The sequence below is a fragment of the Simochromis diagramma genome, unplaced genomic scaffold, assembly GCF_900408965.1.
Source record: "Simochromis diagramma unplaced genomic scaffold, fSimDia1.1 OVJJ01000646.1, whole genome shotgun sequence".
NCBI classification, from domain to species: domain Eukaryota; kingdom Metazoa; phylum Chordata; class Actinopteri; order Cichliformes; family Cichlidae; genus Simochromis; species Simochromis diagramma.
This window is the reverse complement of record NW_024387279.1, coordinates 55,097-78,514: the sequence shown is the minus strand read 5'-3', so window position 1 is coordinate 78,514 and position 23,418 is coordinate 55,097. Positions and strand designations below refer to the sequence as shown.

General features: G+C 41.0%; 1 protein-coding gene across 6 annotated transcripts in view; it reads left to right on the top strand.

Moving 5' to 3' along the window:
• Nucleotides 1–23,418, top strand: part of plekha6 (pleckstrin homology domain containing, family A member 6) — a 61,434-nt gene that overhangs the window by 14,027 nt on the left and 23,989 nt on the right. For 4 of the 6 annotated variants that reach the window (XM_040003326.1, XM_040003329.1, XM_040003324.1 and 1 more), the window contains 8 exons: nt 8,582–8,980; nt 10,737–11,199; nt 11,422–11,508; nt 11,944–11,997; nt 18,789–18,860; nt 19,414–19,494; nt 20,379–20,528; nt 20,696–20,791. In XM_040003326.1, coding sequence (XP_039859260.1) covers nt 8,610–8,980; nt 10,737–11,199; nt 11,422–11,508; nt 11,944–11,997; nt 18,789–18,860; nt 19,414–19,494; nt 20,379–20,528; nt 20,696–20,791 — 1,374 coding nt within the window. In that variant the 5' untranslated portion in view covers nt 8,582–8,609. The remainder of the gene's footprint in view (nt 1–8,581; nt 8,981–10,736; nt 11,200–11,421; nt 11,509–11,943; nt 11,998–18,788; nt 18,861–19,413; nt 19,495–20,378; nt 20,529–20,695; nt 20,792–23,418) is intronic. The other 2 variants (XM_040003327.1, XM_040003328.1) reach the window with 2 other exon arrangements.

Here is a 23,418-nt window from a genome sequence, read left to right as displayed (position 1 = left end):
CTATTATTTCTTGTGTTTTGTAGGAAAACCAGCCTACAAAATGCTGGAATGCGATCCAGACTGGGCCCCTCTATCAACCTGGGTCAGACCGAGTTTAAAGCTGCTACCACAGAGAGATTTGAGAGAGAGAGAGCGATATCAAAACAGCCACGAAAAGTCCTGCATATATGCGCCCAAGTGTTGTATTGAAGCAATCAAGTGATGAATAACTGTTTTCCAGTATGTTGTTTTGCAATGGCTTATTTTTGTTGCATTGTTGATTTGTTTTTCACCGAAGCAGCTAATAAAGCGTGATGGAATACAATTTTGCCTCTTTCTTGTAAGATTCTATAATAGAACGAAACAATAATGCCAGTTACAAATAAAGACTATAATTGAATGAATTACAAAACACTAATTTTTATTTCTAATAGATCTGAGAATGTTGTGTAACACTACAACCTGAAACGACAACTAGATTGCGTTGACCTGTACAGGAGATAAAGGGGGAAAAAATTAACAACAGCTGTGAAATGGAATAGTCCAAATCACCAAAGTAAGTGAGTGAGTAAGTAAGTGAGTGTATGCACTCACACTTAGGACCATATAATAATAAATATCTGCGTGATGAAAGTTGGGCAGCATGCTAACGTCCTTACTCCACTCTGTATGCTTGTATGGGTCTGACCCTTTCACTCCTTTGATTTTTTTCCTCGTACTTTTGTTTGCCTTTTCGTCACGTCTGTCTTTGTACGGAGCTGCCGTGTTCTCCTTCGTTTTGTACATAACTGTTTTTGGGGCAAATAAAATGCAAGTAGGGATTAAAACCGCAGAAATAACGATTACCGGTGCTGGAAATGCTAGCGCTTGATGCAGTGTTTTGATTTTGCTGCCACTCGTACCCACAATGCAATGTGCGAAAGTCACGTGGTCTGTCAATCTCTATACATGGCACTTGAAAATATGTATATGTATATATTCAGCCATAGTCTATTGGGCCAATTCATTTGAACCTATCCAGATGTCCAGTCAGATTGGTGTGAATGCAAGCCAGGCAAGAGATAAATGGAAAATTTGGATCATGTTGTTATTTTGCATGAAAAGAGCAGAAATGTACAAAAGGTCAACTTATCCCCAAGGCCATAGCCAGGGCATAATTGTAACCACATAGCAGATCCATTTTTATCAGCAAATACAGACTCCTTTCCTAAAACCAGTGAATTGACAACTTGGTTATTGATCGTATACGCAATCTCTATCAGTCCTAACTACAGTACAAGAGCCAAGGCTGTGAATTACTACAGAATAAATAGTGACAGTGGCAGAGTTGAGTGGCACAATTTGACATGAAATGAAAAGGATATTTTAATGATGCAACTTAGCAGGTGAATAGACTTATGTGGCTCAGAAAATGAATGTTTTTGATCATATATTACAAGATCTGAGTGAGTATTTGTTCTGTGTCTGTGTTAGCTTGCCATCACCAGTGTGTGAATGTGTGCGTGAATGGGCGGATGACTGGATGTGCAAAGCGCTTTGGGGTCCTTAGGGACTAGTAAAGCACTATACAAATACAGGCCATTTACCATTACACAATTTAGAAATGTTGATGTCACAGATCACTTTCATATTTTAAAGATTGATCCAGCCATCCATTCTCTTCCCCTTATCAGGGTCACGGAGAGAGGCAGGGTACATCCTGGACAGATTACCAGCTTAATGCTAATACTGATTAAATGCAGAGAGGTGTATAAACACATAGTGAGTGGAACAGGTGACTGAAGAAGAAATACTCATAATAGAAATCCCCCAGTAGCCTACACCTATTGCAGTGTAACGCGGGAGAGGAGGATTCAGGGTCACCTGGTCCAGCCCTAACTATATGCTTTAGCAAAAAGGAAAGTTTGAAGCCTAATCTTAAAAACTGGAAGCTGGTTCCACAGAAGAGGGGCCTGAAAACTGAAGGCTCTGCCTCCCATTCTACTTTTAAATACTCTAGGAACAACAAGTAGGCCTGCAGAGCGAGAGCGAAGTGCTCTAATGGGGCATGAAACCCCGTGGAACTACATTATTAACCCTAGTGTGTGAAGACGACTCTCACTTTACATAACCAAATTGGAGTATATTAGATAGATATGATACAAACCACTGCAGTGCAGTACCTGTAATACAGTGGGGCAAAAAAGTACTTAGTCAGCCACCGATTGTGCAAGTTCCCCCACTTAAAATGATGACAGAGGTCAGTAATTTGCACCAGAGGTACACTTCAACTGTGAGAGACAGAATGTGAAAAAAAATCCATGAATTCACATGGTAGGATTTGTAAAGAATTTATTCGTAAATCAGGGTGGAAAATAAGTATTTGGTCACCTCAAACAAGGAAAATCTCTGGCTCTCACAGACCTGTAACGTCTCCTGTAAGAAGCTTTTCTGTCCCCCACTCGTTACCTGTATGAATGGCACCTGTTTGAACTCATCATCTGTATAAAAGACACCTGTCCACAGCCTCAAACAGTCACACTCCAAACTCCGCCATGGCCAAGACCAAAGAGCTTTCGAAGGACACCAGGAAAAGTATTGTAGACCTGCACCAGACTGGGAAGAGTGAATCTACAATAGGCAAGCAGCTTGGTGTGAAAAAATCAACTGTGGGAGCAATCATCAGAAAATGGAAGACATACAAGACCACTGATAATCTCCCACGATCTGGGGCTCCACGCAAGATCTCATCCCGTGGGGTCAAAATGATCATGAGAACGGTGAGCAAAGATCCCAGAACCACACGGGGGGACCTGGTGAATGACCTGCAGAGAGCTGGGACCAAAGTAACAAAGGTCACCATCAGTAACACACTACAACGGCAGGGAATCAAATCCCGCAGTGCCAGACGTGTTCCGCTGCTGAAGCCAGTGCATGTCCAGGCCCGTCTGAAGTTTGCCAGAGAGCACATGGATGATACAGCAGAGGATTGGGAGAATGTCATGTGGTCAGATGAAACCAAAGTAGAACTTTTTGGTATAAACTCAACTCGTCGTGTTTGGAGGAAGAAGAATACTGAGTTGCATCCCAAGAACACCATACCTACTGTGAAGCATGGGGGTGGAAACATCATGCTATGGGGCTGTTTTTCTGCCAAGGGGACAGGACGACTGATCCGTGTTAAGGACAGAATGAATGGGGCCATATATCGTGAGATTTTGAGCCAAAACCTCCTTCCATCAGTGAGAACTTTGAAGATGAAACGAGGCTGGGTCTTCCAACATGACAATGATCCAAAACACACCGCCCGGGCAACAAAGGAGTGGCTCCGTAAGAAGCATTTGAAAGTCCTGGAGTGGCCTAGCCAGTCTCCAGACCTCAACCCCATAGAAAATCTGTGGCGGGAGTTGAAAGTCCGTGTTGCTCGGCGACAGCCCCAAAACATCACTGCTCTCGAGAAGATGTGCATGGAGGAATGGGCCAAAATACCAGCTACTGTGTGTGCAAACCTGGTAAAGACCTATAGTAAACGTTTGACCTCTGTTATTGCCAACAAAGGTTATGTTACAAAGTATTGGGTTGTATTTTTGTTATTGACCAAATACTTATTTTCCACCCTAATTTACGAATAAATTCTTTACAAATCCTACCATGTGGATTCATGGATTTTTTTTTTCACATTCTGTCTCTCACAGTTGAAGTGTACCTCTGGTGCAAATGACTGACCTCTGTCATCATTTTAAGTGGGGGAACTTGCACAATCGGTGGCTGACTAAATACTTTTTTGCCCCACTGTACCTACAGTGCGCTTTTATCGCTCTGGAGTTCCTATGCCCATCAACTCATCCAGCTCAATCAGGGCGACACCAAGTCAGTCCCATGCTAGCGAGAGATATAATCTCTCAGCAATCCTAAGTGTGCCCCAGGGCCTCCTCCTGGTAGGACATACCCAGAATACCTTACCTAGGAGTCATACTGGAGGCATCCTATTCAGATGCCTGAACCACCTTAACAGACTCCTTTCGAAGTGGAGGAGCAGTGGCGCTACTCCAAGGCCGTCTTAAGTAACCAAGCTCCTCACCCATCTCTAAGGCAGAGCCTTGCCGCTCTTCGAAAAAAAAAAAAATTTCTGCCAGTTGTATTCTTGACCTCATTCTTTCGTCCACTACTAACAGCATGTGACCACAGGCGAGGGTATGAATGTAGACTGACTGGTAAATCGACAGCTTTGCTTTAATGCTCAGCTCTCTCTTCACCACAACAGATGCAAATGGTGCCCCATTCGGTCTGCTAATCTCACCGTTCACTCTCCCCTCACTCAGGAACAAGACTTGAGATATGTGGACTGCTCCACTTGGGGCAGTAACTCTTTCCTTGTGACAAATAATAGTTAACAGCAATAACTTAATTTTATGGCTACTTCTTGTATTTACCTTGTGTTCCATCTAATTTTTGCTGGTCTTTTGTTGGTTTCAAGCAATATCTTATTGATTTTCTATTTCTTTTACCTCACTTTGCTTTATTTTTATTATCTTTATTATTTTTATTTTTTTTGGGGGGGGGGGGTGCTATCTTGTTGCTTTTTTAAATTTATGAATGCTGTTAATAGTTATTATTTTGACCAAAGCTCATTTCAATTGAGGGTGTGTGGGAGTTTGCCCAACCAGTCTACATGTGTTTTGTGGCATTCGACCAGGTCCCTGGAGGAAACCTGTGGGGCTGCTTTGGGCATACAGGGTGTCTGTCCAGTCGATGGAGGCCATTTAGACCCTGTACAACTGCAGCAAGATCTTGGTTGTATTGCCGGCAGTGAATCAGACTAGTTTATGGTGTATTTTAGACTGCCAGGGCTGCTCTTTGTCACCAATTCTGTTTATAGTTTTTTTTTCATTAGTCCTTTATTTATCCAGGTAAAAATCTCATTGAGATTAAAAATCTAATTTCCAAGAGAGACCTACCAGCAAAAGCCAAAAATACATGTACCACATAAGTACATAATAATTAAAATACAATATCCCATACAAACGTTAAAAAATGCAATAACTGATCATTATGAGGTATATTAGAAACAATCACACTGATTTTGAGTGGTTGCAGAGAGACTTCTGTTGATTAAGCTGTTTTAAATCTGGATAGAAAGATTCAAATAAAGACCCTGATGAAAGAAAATGCCCATTAAAGCAGTTTAAGATGTCACATTTTTCTGTTAACGTGCACACTGGCATCTCATTGGTAGTTATGTCCCCATGAGAAGATTTTCTTATTTTCTTATTTTTCATTTTTTTATTATATCCAGAATTTTTTAGGGTCATTCAGATGTTTAGTTGTTTTTTAAAGACAGAATTCTGATTTGGCCTTTTTAATTATGGAGGTTGAACGAAGTCTGAGCTGTCTAAAAATCAGACAATCCGCTTCAGATTGAGTTTTTCTGGCCTGAGCCCAGGCAGCATCCCTTTTTTGAGGAGACTGGATAGCTGAGGAGAAAACCAAGGGTTGTTTCTGCACTTTACCCTAAATTTGCGAATGGGGGCATGTTTATTTATAATTTTGATAAAACTGCCATACAAATAATTCCATCTGAGCTCAACATCAGTGATCAGGTGGATTTTATTCCAGTTATAGTCCCATAAAACACGAAAGAAAGCTTGCTCACAGAAATGCTTCAAATCTTATTTAAAAACTATTTGTGGTCTCGATTTTGGGACCTTCAGTTGTTTGACTACAGCTATCAGACAGTGGTCACTGATATAATTTGCAAAAAACCCAGTGTGAGAATATTTATATGGCGTGTCAGTTAAAACTAAATCTATAAGTGACGACTTTTATGGGCATTTAGGATTTGGATGAGTTGTAAATTAGTTGTGTGAGACACACATAGATTTAAAAAAGTCTGAGGCAGAAGACGACCAGTCCCAGTTGAACTCTTCAGCCAGCACAATTTCATCTAAATCTAATGTAGATAGTTTTTCACTAAATGAAATTCAAGCCTCACTACTAGCCGAGGGGGGTCTGTAACAGCCCACAATGGTGATAAAATAGCCTTTGAAAACCTCCAAAAAGTTGATTCTGTTCATCTGGACGTAGTGTTTTGTGGGAGAAACGTTTTGTCACTCATCCAAGTGACTTCTTCAGTCTCAGTAGGTTTCCCCAATCTTATAAACAGTACATTTGCATAATGACTGAAACCAGCCCACCAGCCCACTGATCAATGGTCATGAGAATTTGCATAATTAAGATTAAGGAACTGAACTTAATTTGGAACTTTTTTACATAAATTGCAAAACCGCCACCCTGGGGCAGTCGCAACAGAAAAGCCGTTATTGTGATGTCTGTCAGGAATTGATTTTGTAAGCCAGGTTTCTAATCATATAAGGATATCCATATCTAATGCTTTCATCCAAATTTTCATGAAATCAAGTTTAGGAAGAAGACTTCTGACGTGTAAATGAATAACACCGCATATACCAAAATTGGTATGGTCAACATCTGGCCCACACAATGTGCTTACACATGGCCCACATACTGCAAAGAATGACGGCCCTTTGGTGGCCCAGATCAGGTTTGCCAGAGGTGGCCCACACATGGGCCAGCACAAGGCCAGCTGCAGACACACTGCTGGTCCTGTGCTGGCCCAGAACAGTTTCGGCTCTGGCCCCAGATGTCAGCTTAATTTGTGCCTTAAACAAGCCATGTAATAACAACATGTGCTGGAACATAATAGTGCAAAAGTAACATGAAGAAACTCTGTTCAGACAGTGAATGGACTGATTGTTATATATAGGGATGGGTATCCTTTAGATTTTATCCGATACCAGTACCAAACCAGTACTTTTGAAACAGTGCCGGTGCTTAAACGGTGCATTTCTCGGCTTTTAAAAAAACGCTATGCGTCACCAGGTGTTTCATCGGATTTGAGGTGCTACCTCCTTTGACAGTATCACAGTATCAGCTTAAAGCACTTGTTGCAGGCTGCTGAGTTTGCATCTTTTGCTGTGAAGTACAGCCAGACTTTTGGCCGCTTTGCCTTGGGCCTTTTTAATATGTAGCTCTGCTCTAAAAGAACGTACGTGCCTGGGCCTGCCTACTATCCTCGGAAATGTAAAATGCTAGAATCTAAAGTGTATCACATCTCAGGAAAAAAGAGCACCGAAATAAAGCACCGAAATGTGCGCTGCTTTTCGGTCTGGTTACTACCGTTTATGTCAGAACCGGTGCCATCATAGCACCAGATACCGGTACCCATCCCTAGTTATATAGTGCTTTTCTACTCTCCCAGATTACTCCTAACTACATTCATACACATTCACATTCTTGACATACAGACTGGAAGAGCCAGAGATCAAACCACTAACCTTTTGAGCAGTAGGTGACCTGCTCTACCTCCTGAGCTACAGCCACCCAGTGCTAAACCTGAGTAAACCCTCACTAGGTTTTGGATAAAGTGTACACTCATAAACCTGTCAAACCTGCATTTGAGAAGTTGGCTACCATAGCAGTATAGTACTGCAACATAGCATTTGGGTCTTCTAACTAAAATAGGAAAATAGGAACATAAATAGTGCCATCATTGCCAGACCTGGCCCACATCTGGTTGACATACACCCTGCCATGACACCAGTCAGTCAGAAGTGCCAACTTGATGCCGGATCCAGGCCAGTCCTGTTTCCTATGAGCCTGGGCCACATAAACCAAACCACAATCTGGCCAGATGTGGCATGCCATCACATAAACAGTGACCCAAAACCCATATCTCTATGACATACCACTTACCATGCCAGAAGTCAGCCAGCAATGGGTGATGGTGGAACCTGGCTGTGAAAAAATATCTAGACACAGCTAAGTGATAGCCTTCAGGCTTCATCAGGTGGTGACCACCAGTTTGCACTGGAGCTTTTTGTGGCCGAGTGTGAAACGGCGGGAATAATATTTAACACCTCCAAGTCTGAAAGGGCAGAGCACCGACTGCAGATCAGGGCCGAGTTATACCCCCCAAGCGATGGAGCTGAAGTATCTCACGATTTTGTTCCCAACTGAGGGGAGAATGGAACACTCCCTCACGTCATCTGTCAACATGAGATAATACAACACATGAGCTCTGTTGTGGCAATGAGAGAGCTGAGAATAAAAGCGAGGATGTATTTTTACCAGGCAATCTGTGTTTTTATTCTCACCCTATGGTCACAAGCTCTCATTAGTGGATGAAACAATGAGGTTGTGGACACAAGTGGCATAAATTTCTTTAGAAGAGTGGCTAGGCCCTCCCTTAGAGATAGGGTGAAGAGCTTGGTTATTCAAGAGGGACACAGTGTAGAACGGCTGCTCCTCTACTTCTGCTTCTGTGCCAGTTGAGGTAGTTGGGCATCAGACTAGGATTCCTCCTGGACGCTTCCTAGGTGAGCTATTCCAGGCATGTCCTACCAGGATAAGGCCCTGGAGCAGGACAAGGCCCTGGCGCAGACCAAGGACTCAGCAACAACAGAAACTACTATTATTAAATAAATAAGTGGGGTAATATCGGTAACAGTGACTCTTGACTCTTTGGTGCCGTACTCTGCTTGATCTTTTGGTGTCAGATCCAGTGCTGTCCTAATTCTCATTCATTCTTTTTCTTCCAAATACCCAGGAAACACCAAGATTTTATCAACCACAGCATGGAGACAAAGCCTAATAACTCACAAACACAACACTTATGCTCTCACATAAATGATAGAATGGAAGGGAAAAGTGCAGAAGCTGAAGGGGGAAGAACAACTCCTCCTCCTAGTGCCATGCCCCTCAACAGCAGTAGTAAACCCCCTCCATCCAACAGCCACAATGGACATCAACCAGCTGAGGGACATGAAGAGCCAGGTGTTGGTTTATCATATGACCCCAGGGAACAACAGGAGAATGTGGTGCTGAGGAGAGGTTTTGTCCCAAGGACAGCTCCAGAGAGGTTGGCCCAAAGAAAGTGCTCAATGGCTCAACTGCAACAGTGGGTCAACCAGCGGCGGGGCATGGCCTCGCAAGAAGACATCAACAGGTAGCTCAATTTAGAAGAGAAGAAATATAACTGCTCTTTGTGTCTCCAGGTCTTCAAATATTATAAGTTATTTACTATGACTTTACACTGGCACAGTGATCATTGAATTACGTGCACACTAATAATGTAAACGATCAGAAATACAGATTATATACATTATTGTTGATTATTTTAATGGAATAGAAAACCTTTCAAAAACAAATATTAAAGCAGTGCACAACTTGTTTTGTAAGGCTGTTTGAAGAAGTGTTGGTTCTCAAATGATTTTCTATAGTTTTCAGACACCTTTGGCACTAACCAATTTATTCACACTTCTTATTTAATCCCAAAAAAGTACACAGCAAAATCTCCAGTGTTAAATTAACACTAGAGAGTGTCTATATGGGTCTACACCTCTGAGTGTTAAATACAACACTGTTGAGTGTTAAATTAACACTTTTGACAGTGTTATATGTTTAAAAGTAACCTAGTCAGTTTTGAAGATTAACAATGGCTAACACTGAGCAGTGCTGGTTTTCTAACACTGGAATATTTCTAACATTTTGAGTTATTTTCCAGTATTAGAAAGTCAGCACTGCTCAGTGTTAGCCATTGTTAATCTTCAAAACTGACTAGGTTACTGTTAAACATATAACACTGTCAAAAGTGTTAATTTAACACTCAACAGTGTTGTATGTAACACTCAGAGGTGTGGACCCATATAGACACTCTCTAGTGTTAATTTAACACTGGAGATTTTGCTGTGTATTAACACACTAATTTCAAAGATCCCATAATTAAATAAAACTGTCATGGTTGGCTGTGTGGCAGGCAGGCAAGCAGGAGTGGTGGATCCAAAATGCAGGACTCAGACACAGAAGTACAACTTAAAGCGCAGCTTTATTGCTGGGAAAACCTCTTACTAAACTAAACTCACCAAAAGACAAACAAAAACACTGGTGGACTAAAACACTGTAGCAGAAATACTGAACTGGAGACAAAACACTGGCAACACAGAGGCAAAACACACAGCTTGTTGAGGGTACAACACAACACTGACTCAGAGAAACACAGGGTCTAAATACACTGGGAAGTAACGAGGAGAATGAGACACAGAAGGAGAGCACAGCTGGGAGAAATCAGGACTGACGAGACATGCAAAGCAGGACACATTCACATAAGACATGGACCTTCAAAGTAAAACAGGAAGTATGACACAGACGCGAACTTGACACGGTGGAGACAGCAACTAAGAAACACAGAGACATAACCAGTAAGGCAGAGGACTCGATGAACCAAAAGACACAGAGGGAAACTCAAACATGCAGACACAAACTTACACAGAACAGAGGGGACACAGAGAGACATGAAGGGCAAGGGATCAAAACTAGAAACCATAGAATAAATCACACACAAGTACAATAATACAAAAAAATCACAAAGAACTAAAACGCTGGGTCAGGAGACCCAGGACCCTGACAAAAACCTTTCAACTGTTTTTATTTTCATCTTTTCTGTTTTGTATTGTTTGTCTATAACTGCTATTTCATGAATAAGTTTCCTTTCTGTGTTTCTAGAAAGACTTAATTTGATTTGTTTTATGAAAATGTAATGTGTATATATATAAAAATTAATGTGTATTTTAAAAAGGGAAAAATGTAATTTTAGTCTTTATCCTATTGTGTTTCTTAAAGAAGAACTAGACCAAGATAAACTTTCACACATTCAAATAGTTTTTCATGTCGGAAATATTCTCTAATTTTTCCTGTGCTTTCAGGCCACCCTCTTACTATTCTGTGAACCAAGAAGTCTCAGCTGGCTACTATAACTTTGTGGACGAATACTCTTTGTACCTACCAGGGGTCCGACCAGACAGCATCTGCTCTATGTCTGCTGTGGGGGGCTATGACAGACTATGGACTATTGAGCAAAAGCGACACTCTCTGAGGGATGAACCCCACCGGTTGTACAGGAAACAGATGCCCCAAGACCAATGGGGGCCACAGTACTATGGTGGAATGGAAACATCCATGAGGAGCCTGTTTATTCAGCCACGCTCCAAGTCTGTGCCCAGATCACCATCCTCATCATCGAGGCGGCCCTATTCACCAGCGTCATGCACCTATGCCTCACCTGCTCGATCACCATCCAATGGTTTTGACCGGTTTTCAGGGAGGATGAATGAAGATGCAATCTATCCACCAGTCTACAGTCTGAGAAGATCTTTCAGCTCCCCAAAGGTGAACCGGTTTACTGTGTTTGTGTGTAGCTTTGAGAAACTAATATTTGATAAGTCTTTGAATAACATTTATCAATACAGAAAGTCAGCAGGGATAAAATCAAGACTCTCCAGTTTTGATATAGTGACACCATATTCATCTAACACCACTCTGACACTCTCACTCACCTTACCTCTATTTTGTCCTTTCTTCTTTCTATGTTCTCTTCCCTACTGCCTTTAGTATAACTACCATGGTGATAGGAGGTCATTAAACCAAGGATTATACAACCACAACTACCCTGTATCCCCTTCTGTTCACAGTAAAATGGTATGTGCTGCAAAAGTATGTAAATAGTACTTAATGCACTTCATGCTGTGGCATATGTAACTTTGTATTGTAAATGCTGTCAGCTGTGGGGTCTGGCATTAATTATCTGTATGTCCAAGTAGAGATGTCTGATCCATTTTGGTTACCTTGGCTTTGGGTATCTACTGATAATAAGCAATGATTGGGTACCATTAATACACTGTATTTGTGATTGTGAAAAATAAACTAGGAATGATATGCAAAGGGAACATTAAGGATGACTTTCACATTTTGGTCTTGTTTTTAAAGGAACTTTACAAATATATATTTATTGCATATGCATTTATTAAAACAATACATCATAAGATCAAAAATAATAAGATAAAGAGTTGCTATCTATACAATATTTGTCTTTTTGATTTCCACGCTTGCCACCAATGCTGCTGCTTGGTTCAGGAGGATATATTAGATTTTCAGCTCCAGCGCAACCTGGATTACCTAGATCAACAGGTAGGAGGAAACATACAGTAGTGTTTGCCAATAAATACTTTATACACACCATTTCTCATAATTATGACAGTTCTTACCTACTTTACTGCCCTTTAAAATCTCTTTTCTATGTTTTTTGTGTGCTTCTCTTGTATAGAGTATCTTTGGCTGTCCATTAACTTCGAAAATATGATTCCTTTATAACAGTTCAATTATTGTTCCAGTTGTCCTGTCATACAACTTTCTTCTCTGGTCTATAATCCAAGCTTCAGTTACTCAGGGAAAGCTCTCAATTTGGGATGGTCCCCAATTTTTTCGAGCACTCACCCTCAACAACAAAGTAGAAGTAAGGAAAGTAGCAGCCCCGGAGGAGGCAGGCTTCAGTTGAAACTAAAAGTATTTATAACACCACCATAACAACAAAATGTCATTTCTTTTGCTCTTTTTGTATGGTATAGTGTCCTAAATAGTCAGCCTAATTTAATGTGTTGCCTACCTTCATTTCTTATTGAAGTCAAAATCAAATTAATGTATTGGCTGTGTAATGTGGGATACAGACTTTGGAGATTACATACATGAAAACTCCCATTTTTATTTATGCTTTGAATTACAGTGGAACCCCGTCTAACGAAATTAATTCATTCCCGAGGGTCTTTCTTAAATCGAAAATTTTCACAAGTCAAAGCATCCATCGCGCGTTTTGGCTGAGGCGATGCTGCACGATAGGCTATAGGCTAATTGCTAACTAGAACAACAATATGTCATTCAAGTGGAACAGCAAAGCGCAAGTACGGAAGCCAAGGGGTTGTCACATGATTCGAAAGGCATTGAGGGCATTGTAGGCTCAGCCAATCAGAGCCAGCGTATTTTGTTACTCGGGCATTTTGCCGTAACACGGGCAAAAATATTGCCGTTCAGTGCCTTCGTAACTTGAATTTTTTGTGAAACGGGGTATTCGTATGTCGGGGTTCCACTGTATTTGAAATTTTTTGACACCAACAAGTTGGGATGTCCTTAATATGCTCATCTTAAGTGCACAGTTCTGGTTATGATAGCTGCTGTCCACCTACAGTTAGGCCCATAAAAGTTTGGGCATTGACACAATTTGTGTAATTTATGTCTCTGTACATAACAACAGGGAATTTTAAATAAGAAAAAATGAAGTAAAGGCTTCAAGACCTTCAACAAAAGTACTGAATTAACTGTTTCCAGCAATAGTCCCACATTTTCAGGGGTTTATAAGTAACTATACTAAATGCTTAATACTTGGCTGTTTCTGTACCTGAAGGTTTGAACCGCCAGAGAGCATAGCCGTGTAAACCTCAGAATTCATCCTGCCAATTCAATCAGCAGTCACATCATTATCATCATCAGTAGTGACCTGCTTCCAAATGCAGCCATACATGTCCATGCCATAACACCTTCAACATGTTGGAAAGATAATGTTGTTCCTTTAGTTCTCCATACTTTTCTCTTCCCATCAATCAGGTACCAGATAATCTTGTACCGGAATCTTGTTTAATCTATCGAAAAATTGTTTTTGTTCTCTTGCTTAGTGGCAAGTGGCAGACCACAGTAACATCCCTAAAAAGGATTCAGTAACCATCACAGTGGCAGACATCTCCAAGAAAGTGTCTCAAGCATGAAAAGTTACACAGCACCAGGCCCTGACATGATTCTAACCTACTGGTTAACAAAGCTAATTACACTCCACAAATGTCTCTCAGCACAAATGAACCAGCCACTAATGGATGAGATACACAGAGAATGGCTAACTGAAAGACAGACAGTCCTGATACCCACGAATCCCCATATTGCACCGGTCACATCCAACTACCGACAAATAACCTTCAGCTCAACATGGAAGCTCCTGTCAGGCATCATAGTAGTTAGCATGAACAGGCACATGCAGAGGAGCAAGAAGGGGACTATTATGGAAAGACAGGTCTGTGCACCGCATCTACCACTGGCAGATAGAAGACATAGCTGATGTCAAGAAATCCTACAATGGCTGGAGAATGCTAGACTCAAAGAAAGCACAGAGGAAAAAAATCAAGACAGCACAGGAACATACTCTAAGCAAAAGATCCCAGGTGCAGGCTGTGCAGAGATTCCCCCAAGACAAGCAAGTAACAGCAGGGCGCAAGATAATCGCAAGTAGGGAATACATGAAATGCCCTAACCAAGTGACTAGCATAGTATACAGGGATATCTGTGCTGGGTATGGCCTGGAGGTCCAGAGGTCAAACTACCCTTGTCTTGCCTCCCAAGGGTAGTTGAGATTGACCAACCTAAGATCCTGTGGGATTTCCAGATACAAATTGATAAACAGCTGATGGCTAATCAACCGGACATAGTAGAGGTGGACAAGCAGAGGAGGATGACACCAGTGATAGATGTAGCTATACCAAATGATAGAAACACTAGGAAGAAGGAACATGAGAAACTTGAGAAATAACAAAGAAAGAGGAGTTCAAAAAGACCGTGAAGGGAACAGTAGTCCTCATGGTATGCTGGTCCATGCCAGTGTGCTTGAATGAGAGCACCTTTAACACTACTGGCTGTTTTTGGAATGGCCCACTGGTTCACCAGCTCACAATCAGAGTACGATGCACACCAAATGGACTGGACTGGTTCTTATATAACGCTTTTCTACTCTGAGCACTCAAAGCGGTTTACACATCTTGCTTCACATAAGCACTTTTTTTTATATGCTATTTCTACGTAAGTGCCTTCTATCTAACATTCAGATGCATTCATACTCCGATGGATGCATCAGAGAGCAACATAGGATTAGTATCTGAACCAATAATTAGTAGGCGACCTGCTTTACCACCTAAGTTACAGTGTCACTGGTGCATGTCCTCCCAAATCCCCGGCCAATGAAATTGGGCCATTATTCATTCCATCCATCCATCCATTTTCTTACACTTATCCTGGACTGGGCCGCGGGGGCAGCACCCTAAGTAGAGAAGGCCAGACCTCCTCCAGTCTCTTTTCTAGGGGAACACCAAGGCCTTCCCAGGCCAGCTGAGAGATCTCTCCAGTCACTACCCAAAGCTCATATCATAGGTAAAGGTAGGGATGTAGACCAACCAAGAAATTGAGAGCTTCGCTTTTACGCTCAGATATCTCTTCACCACAACAGACCGGTACAGCATCCGCATCACTGCAGCAGCCGCACCAATTTGTCTGTCAATCCCCCGCTCTCTTCTCTCCTCACGCATGAAAAAAACCCTGAGATAATTAAACTCCTCTACTTGGGGCAGGAACTCATCCCTGACCCGGAGTAGGCACTCGACCCTTCCGGGGCCGATTCTCATACCCGCTGCTGCTCTAGTGTGAGTTGGAGGCCATCACTTGATGAAGCCAACAGAACCCCGTCATCTGGTGGACCAGCGCTGGCCCTTGGTCACCACCAGGGTCTTGCCAGCAATGCGTACCAAACTCTTGCAATGGTTGTATAAGGTTTGAATGACACCCCATACTCCCGAAGCACCTGTCATATGTGGTCAAATGCCTTCTCCAAGTCAAAACACATGCAGACTGGTTGGGCAAACTCACATGCCCCATCAAGTATCCTCCATAGCATGAAGAGCTTGTCCAGTATTAAAACCGCATTTTCCCTCTTGTATCGACTAACAGACGGAAAATCATTTCCAACACCTTGGCGTAGATTTTCCTGGGGAGGCACAGGGTGTGATCCCCTTGTAGTTGGAGCACTCAAGTCCCCTTTCTTGAAGGTGGAAATCACCACCCCCGTCTGCCAATCCAGAGGTACTGGCTCTGCCGGCAGCCAGTTGTGCCAGAGTGAACCGAGCTGCAAGCCCAGAGGCCGGAGGCCCGAGGGCCCCCTTTGCCCTGGAAGAGGCCTGACCGAGCAACAGGCACCAGGCCCCGCCAAGTAGTCACCGGGAGTGAGCTGGTACATACCTGAGCACCCAGCCCCGGACACCAAGAACCACCAACGCACCGACCCCTGAGGGCATCAGTTACCGGCAGGGAGTGTGGTGAGGGGAGACAGGCCTTAGGAGGGCCTGGGAGTTCCCAGAGAGGTGGAGTGTAAGACCCGACCTGACATATAGACACAGACAAACAGGCACACACAGACACATACATGCATTCCCACCCTCATGCACACATATACAAATACTCAGCACTCACCCAACGGAGGGATAGATATACATGGACACTGTACACACAATCACACTCCCCAAACAAACTCTATACCCTGGGTCCAGGTACCTTCACCCCTGGAGGGGAAAACGGCATCTAGACCCAGGAGATTTTACCCTATCCCCCAGGGTGGAAGCAAGCAGACCATCCCAGGCTCCGCAGCAGCAGGGAGGCCCCGCATCCCAGATCCCAATCGGACGGCCAACACCTCCTTCCAGCCCCCCCGCCCCAATGGCCAGTCATTCCTTTTGAATAATTTTTTAACCCTGTCCAGCCATCGGCAATTCGCTGCCGCCTGCTTTAAGTTGTATAGCTGGCAGTTCCACCACTGTCTGGACTAGCACCTCCAACTAGTGATGTGTCGGTCGCGAACGAAACGGCTCTTAGAGCCGGGTCTTTGAAGTGAACGACGCGAGCCGTGTTTTTTTTTTTTCTTTCTTTCTCTCACCCTCTCTCTTGAACTTTTTTTCCGCTTCACTTCGCACGCGACCTGTGCTTTGCGCTGGGAAGAGGGGGGAGGGCTGGTAGTTACACTCTTAGTAGCACAGGAACAGAGCGGGAGGGAGAGATAGAGAAAGAGAGCCAGCGATAACAACGTCACATTAGAAAGGTATAGTAATGGTCCACAACTATTTTCAGTTGCGGATGATAAAGGATTCAGAAAGTTTATTCATGCAGGCCCATATGACAGAGAATGTACATCTTCTTTTTGTTTTTATATTTAATTGTGTTGTGATTTGCAGTGTTTTATGTTGTTTTACTTTAAATTTGTTTAAAAGGAAAAATCTGAAAATTTAAATAGTTAAAAGTTGAAATGTAAATAGTTGGTTTTTGTATTATATGATTTCTTTTTAACATTTTATGTGGAGTGAATAAACAAAAGTATATTTAAAGTATATTTACGGCACATACAAACCCCGAAGCATGTAGAAACTCCAAAACATGTAAAAACTCCATAGCACATACAAACTCCGAAGCAAGTACAAACCCCGAAGCACATAAAAACTCCAAAACACGTACAAACTCCATAGCACGTACAAACTCTGAAGGACGTACAAACCCTGAAGCACGTACAAACACCAAAACACGCAAAAACTCCAAAACATGTACAAACTCCATAGCATGTACAAACTCCGAAGCACATACAAAACACAACAGAAGTGCTCCATGATGCTAGGCGCAGTGTTGAGCTTTTGTTACCTAGTGGCTACACAAGCCAGAAAGTACCAACGACTGGATTTGGTGTGTGGTAGTAACAGGTAAATGAAAAGTTTTTGAATTATTTGAATATATATGAGTGCTTGTGTATAAATACACAAACAATACACATATGCTTTCAATTGTGCAATTTAAGTGATCTAGGTAGCTCTGTTTTGGAAGTTCAGTTAACGCTAGAAATGTGTTTTGGAGTTTGTACGTGCTTTGGAATTTGTACGTGCTTTGTCTCAAGGGGCCACCGTATATATTTATATATAAGCATATACAAATAAAACCACATTTTTTTTACATTACTAATTCCTTTTCTGCATAATTTTATATTGTTGTTAATAATAAATTAAAGCAACAAAACAACCTGAAGAGCCGCTTGGGAGCCGAAAGAGCCGGTTCTCTAAAAAGAGCTGGAAATCCCATCACTACCTCCAACTGTTGTGGAGGTCATTGATTTGTCATCACACTACTGGGTTTCAGCACCACTAGCACTAAGGAGTAATGGTGACTGCTTATTTTATTGTACACTCAACCCCTCCCCTGCAGCTGAGATTTCATTGAAGATATACATGGAGAATCAGCTGAATTCAGGTCTGATTCACTGGCATTTATGGCATTAAAATTAAAATGTGCAAGCATAGTGACAAGAGGATCTCTAGAGTGAATTCAACATAACTGAATGCTGCACTTGGCAGGATATTTGAGCCACAGTTGTGAAAACTGCTAATTATTTATAGTCACAGTCCCAAAATATATCAAACACTCTCATGTGTGGCCAGAACATTGGTTGCGATACAGATTTGTTACTTACAATCTTAATGTCACCACCCCACAACACAAACAGGATTTAGTCAATCCAAAAGCAATCCGTGTCATGCTCGTCTTTTTACCCCTTCTGCTGTGATTATCGGGGATCCCATAATCTGAAATATTGGTTTCGTTAATGTGGTCACATGTTGTTTTACTTTTTTCTCTCACACTTCTGAATTGCTTATGTTTAAGCTCAACCTTGACATTACTGTTTGCTTTATAATTATTTATCACCCTTTTAAAGAGGTGAATAGAAATTTTTAGAAAAAAGTGGAAATTTATGATTTTGTTTTATTTTATGTACTTGTTGGTTTTGTTTGTTTTTGTTGGTATGTAATTTTAATACAGTCATGTTGACTAGATTGAAAACCGTTACATAGCTCAATTTAGTCAAGTTTAACAGTACAGAAACTGTTGATCTCAGAAAGAACATAACCATTGATCTCAATGATTTTGTGAATAAATAGAATCATTGAGATTTTATTTCAATGTAAAGATATAATTGGGCTTTACATTACTTTAATAAAGACCAGAATATATATTTTAATTTTGTTTTTGTCTCAGTGGAACAGTATACAGTCTCTGATTGATAATGACAGGCAAATCATTTTTTACAGGTGCCTCCTTTCCAGGATATAAACTACAGAGAACTGCATCCTACACTGAAACTCAATGAGATCGAAACCAGTGTAAGAGTTTCGCATTCACACCCAAATGATGTGCTTTTTATTTTTTTATACAGTGCATGGTGAGAAGTATGTGAGCACTCATTTCCCCATGTTTGTATGTCCTGTAGACTAGGAACCTAATCTCAACCTTACAGTCCACAATAATCTCCAAAAGTTGATTCTGTTCATCTGGACGTAGCGTTTTCAAAAACGCTACGTCCAGATGAACAGAATCAACTTTTGGAGATTTACTTTCCTGGATGATTGAGAATGCATCAAGAAGTCCACAATAATATATTTACAATATAGTTTTCCTAGTTTTTGCATGAGGGCGAATATTTATTAAACTATTTATTAAATGTCTGAAATCAGTTGCTACTCAGTTTAGTGGTTGAAACTAGAAGGGGTAGCAGATTAAGAGTCACATATTGCATACAAATGTGATGTTTTTGTGCACATATATACTATGCTGTATATTGTTTACTGACATATACACACTGCTGTCCTGTCTTTGTTTTATATTTCCTTCCTGGTGTCTCTCAAATTCACAAAATTTCCACTCCTTGTTACACAGAAGCTCTTGGGGCGATTATGTGAGCAGAACCAGATTTTGAAAGACCATGAGGCAGTTGTCCACAGACTGAGAATGAATAAGGTACACAATTTTCCTCGGAAATGTGACATTTTATTGTGAAATTCTTAAGAAACGCTTTGTCCTGTGAAGATGGCCAAATTTAGGGTATTAGTATAAAACTATGAAATCACTGGAGTTTTTTAATAACTACTGAACACAGCAATGTGCTACTGTCATGGTAAAGGAAACCCATGAAGCCTTATTTGTCCTAACCATATTTGAAGATAATATACTTTATATATCAGAGGAAAGCAGTTTAACTCAGTACATTACAACAACCTAGCTATTAATACAACCTTACCTTTAGTCAACACTTAATTTGTGGTGACTTCAAGCTGTATTTTGTGGTGTTGTTGTACGGGACCTCTTTACACTGAAAGTTGTTTTGTTTTTCACCACCCTGGCCTCTTTTTTCATTACAGTCAGCACGACTTTGAAACAAATGTATTTCAACTGGAGGAATGTCTCGTGCCTATGTGGATTCTGAGGGGATGCATCGCTCTGGCAAGCTTTGAAAAAAGTGTTATCTGTTGTGTTTTAACCCAAAGCATGATTTTTTTCTAACCCTAACCAAGTAGTTTTACTCCCTGCGGTGAGGCTGAATTGTTCCAATACAACAACCCCACTAACTACAGCACAATTAATGACCACAGAGTTGAATCAACATCTTCTGACTCTTGCGTTAAATTAGTGCACAATGTAGTGTTTCTTCTGGTCAGTTAGCATGTATCGTAGCTAATAATTTCACTCATTTATTTATGTGAAACCATTATAACCTTACATCCGAATATTTAGATGAAATGTGTATGTTCTCTTAAATAGATCAACAGGGATGTTGCAGTGCACTGTCTATTTACTAAATAAGCAGAAAAACTAATTTTCAACAAAACACTTGCTGTTACCAGGACAGCCTAGAGGAAGCACTGTTGGCTACTCATCAGGAAATGGAGATATACCATAACCAGCCTTTAATCATGGAAAAGCTGCAGTTCAAAAAGGAAACCCAGCAGAACCAGCTGATTAACATCAGAGGGGAGCTCTCCCAGGCCTCCAGTGTGAGTTCAGTAACTTGTCTGTATTTCAAAAAATGCACAGCTCCACGTGATTGTGCAATGTACATCTGCTCATTAAATGTTCTATTTGTTATATGTCTAAATCAAACAGCCTGAATATTGCTGACAGTATAAATAATACTATTTTTATTTTTTTGTATGTCTCTCAGGCTTTAACAACTGCTTGCATGGAGTTTGAAGCATTAGAGGATGAGGCCAATGCCATCCATGGAGACCTGTGGGAGCAGCTTAATGCTGGAGGACAGGTAAAAGGTCACAATGTAATATAATACATATATTATTAATATTATTATTAATATAAAGCGCCTCGAAGCGACTTTTGTTGTGATTTGGCGCTATATAAATAAAATTTAATTGAAATTTAATTGAACAATATCATCATATCTGTAATCCCCCCCCCCCCCCTTTTTTTAATTAATCATTATTTTTAGGTTATTTTACAGTAAGAGATTATCTAGTCATAATTATTCAGCCAGCCACCACCATCTACTTTTTTTGATTTGTAGTAACTGTCATTTTTTCTTTATTTGTCTGTTTTGAATGATTTTTAATGATGACAACAAAACAAAAATGAAAACAAGACAGCAAAGGTTTTGATGTGATATAAGTTAATCTAAAAATCTGATTAAATATTTTTACAGCAACTGGCTATTATAGGGTTTTTGCAACCTTAGGTCAAAGGAGGTTGGCTGGCTACATTCTGTTGATTTGTGTCAAAGTGACACTGGAAAACAATTTTAAATATTAAGCTTGTGTGAATTAAATATGAGTAATTAAATTCCAGAGGCTAATTTAACAAGTTTGTCACTGTGTGGAAAAAATGAGATTAAATTGAAAAAAGCCAGATATACAGGATATGCACATTTTGTGATTAATTTGGAACGTTTAAATTAAGCAAAGTGAGCCTGCTTTTTCTGCCAGTTTCTAATTATTAACTAAACAATGTTTTATTGACTCTCTCAATTGATAAAAATCCAGTAATATCAACACCTAAACCTAAATCTCACTTTAAAACAGAGTCCACTGCTCACCAGTCCTACAAGCACTTGCAGCCCATTTGTTCATTGTAATTTCTGACACTGATTTCCTAATCTAATCTCTTTATGTTACCGGCCCCTCCTTTACCTTCCCTGGGTGCACCTTGTGGAACAGAGTTTAGTGGGGGAGAAGTGGTTGATAAAGATAAACAAACACAAAAAGGTGGAGCTGAAAAGCTGAGAGAGAAGAAGAAAATAGAAATAGATGCAGCAAACTCTCATATTCACTGACAGTCAGGTGTCAGGGCTGCTGCTGCACTGTCAACAGTACCAGCAACAACTAGTAACCAGCCCTCGCAATCACAAGAAGTGCCAGAGAATGGATAATTGAATTTTCAATTTAATTCAATTTTATTTATACAGCAACAAATCACAACAACAGTGGCCTCACGGCACTTTATATTGTAAGGTAGACCCTACGATAATACATACAGAGAAAAAAAACAAAAACAATCATATGACCCCCTATGAGCAAGGACTTTGGCGACAGTGGGAAGGAAAAACTCCCTTTTAACAGGAAGACACCTACGGCAGAACCAGGCTCAGGGAGGGGCGGGGCCATCTGCTGCGACCAGTTGGGGTGAGAGAAGGAAAACAGGATAAAGACATGCTGTGGAAGAAAGACAGAAATAAATAACGAGTATGATTCAGTGCAGAGAGGTCTATTAACACATAGTGAATGAAGAACAAACACCCAATGCATCATGGGAATCCCCCGGCAGCCTACACTGATTGCAGCATAACTAAGGGAGGATTCAGGGTCACCTGGTCCAGCCCTAACTATATGCTTTAGCAAAAAGGAAAGTTTGAAGCCTAATCTTAAAAGTAGAGATAGTGTCTGTCTCCTGAATTCAAACTGGAAGCTGGTTCCACAGAAGAGGGGCCTGAAAACTGAAGGCTCTGCCTCCCATTCTACTTTTAAATACTCTAGGAACAACAAGTAGGCCTGCAGAGCGAGAGCGAAGTGCTCTAATAGGGTGATATGGTCCTACAAGATCATTAAGATAAGATGGGGCCTGATTATTTAAGACCTTGTATGTGAGGAGCACAATTTTGAATTCTGGATTAGCAGTCCCAACAACAGAGTGAGGATGAGATGGAAGAAGGTATAATTGTCATGGTCAGAAAATAGATGGTGGGATGTAATTAGAGCAGGAGATTCCAGCAAAAAGTGAACTACTTTGTCAATAAGCGACTGCTAAGAGCTAAAGATTAGCTTTTAATTGTGACATGTTGCACTGTAGTGTAACTAAGGTCCCAACCCAACAACAACTGTACAAACCTGATTAAAACAGAGGGAGAGGCAGAAAATATGTGCACAGGAGGAGATTAGGGCAAAGTGGACACACAGAAGGACTGGAGTACCATGACAAGTAAGCCAGCAGTCTAAGAACAAAGTGGTAGACTATGAGGTCTTTAAGATAAGATGGGAAGCATGTATAATTTAAATAGAACATATCCTTGCACATAAGCCTGTGAACTCTGTAATTAACCTCATTGTATGAAGAGGACTCCACATTAATATGAACAAATTTGAGTATATCAGATAGATATGATTTAAACCATTGCAGCACAGTACCTTTTAATACCTGTGACATGCTCTGTAATAAAACGCAATGATCAACAGTATCTAAAGCTGCACTGAGGTGAAGTAAAACATGCACATGGTAAGTCCACTGTCAGAGGCCATAAGAAGATCATTGTGATCTTTAGTAATCATGTTTCTGCCTTTTTGAAGCTCTTCAAATAAATAGTTCCTCTGCAGATGATCAGTTAGCTGTTTTATGACTGCTATTTCAAGAATTTTTCAGATAAAAGGATAGTTGGAGAATGTC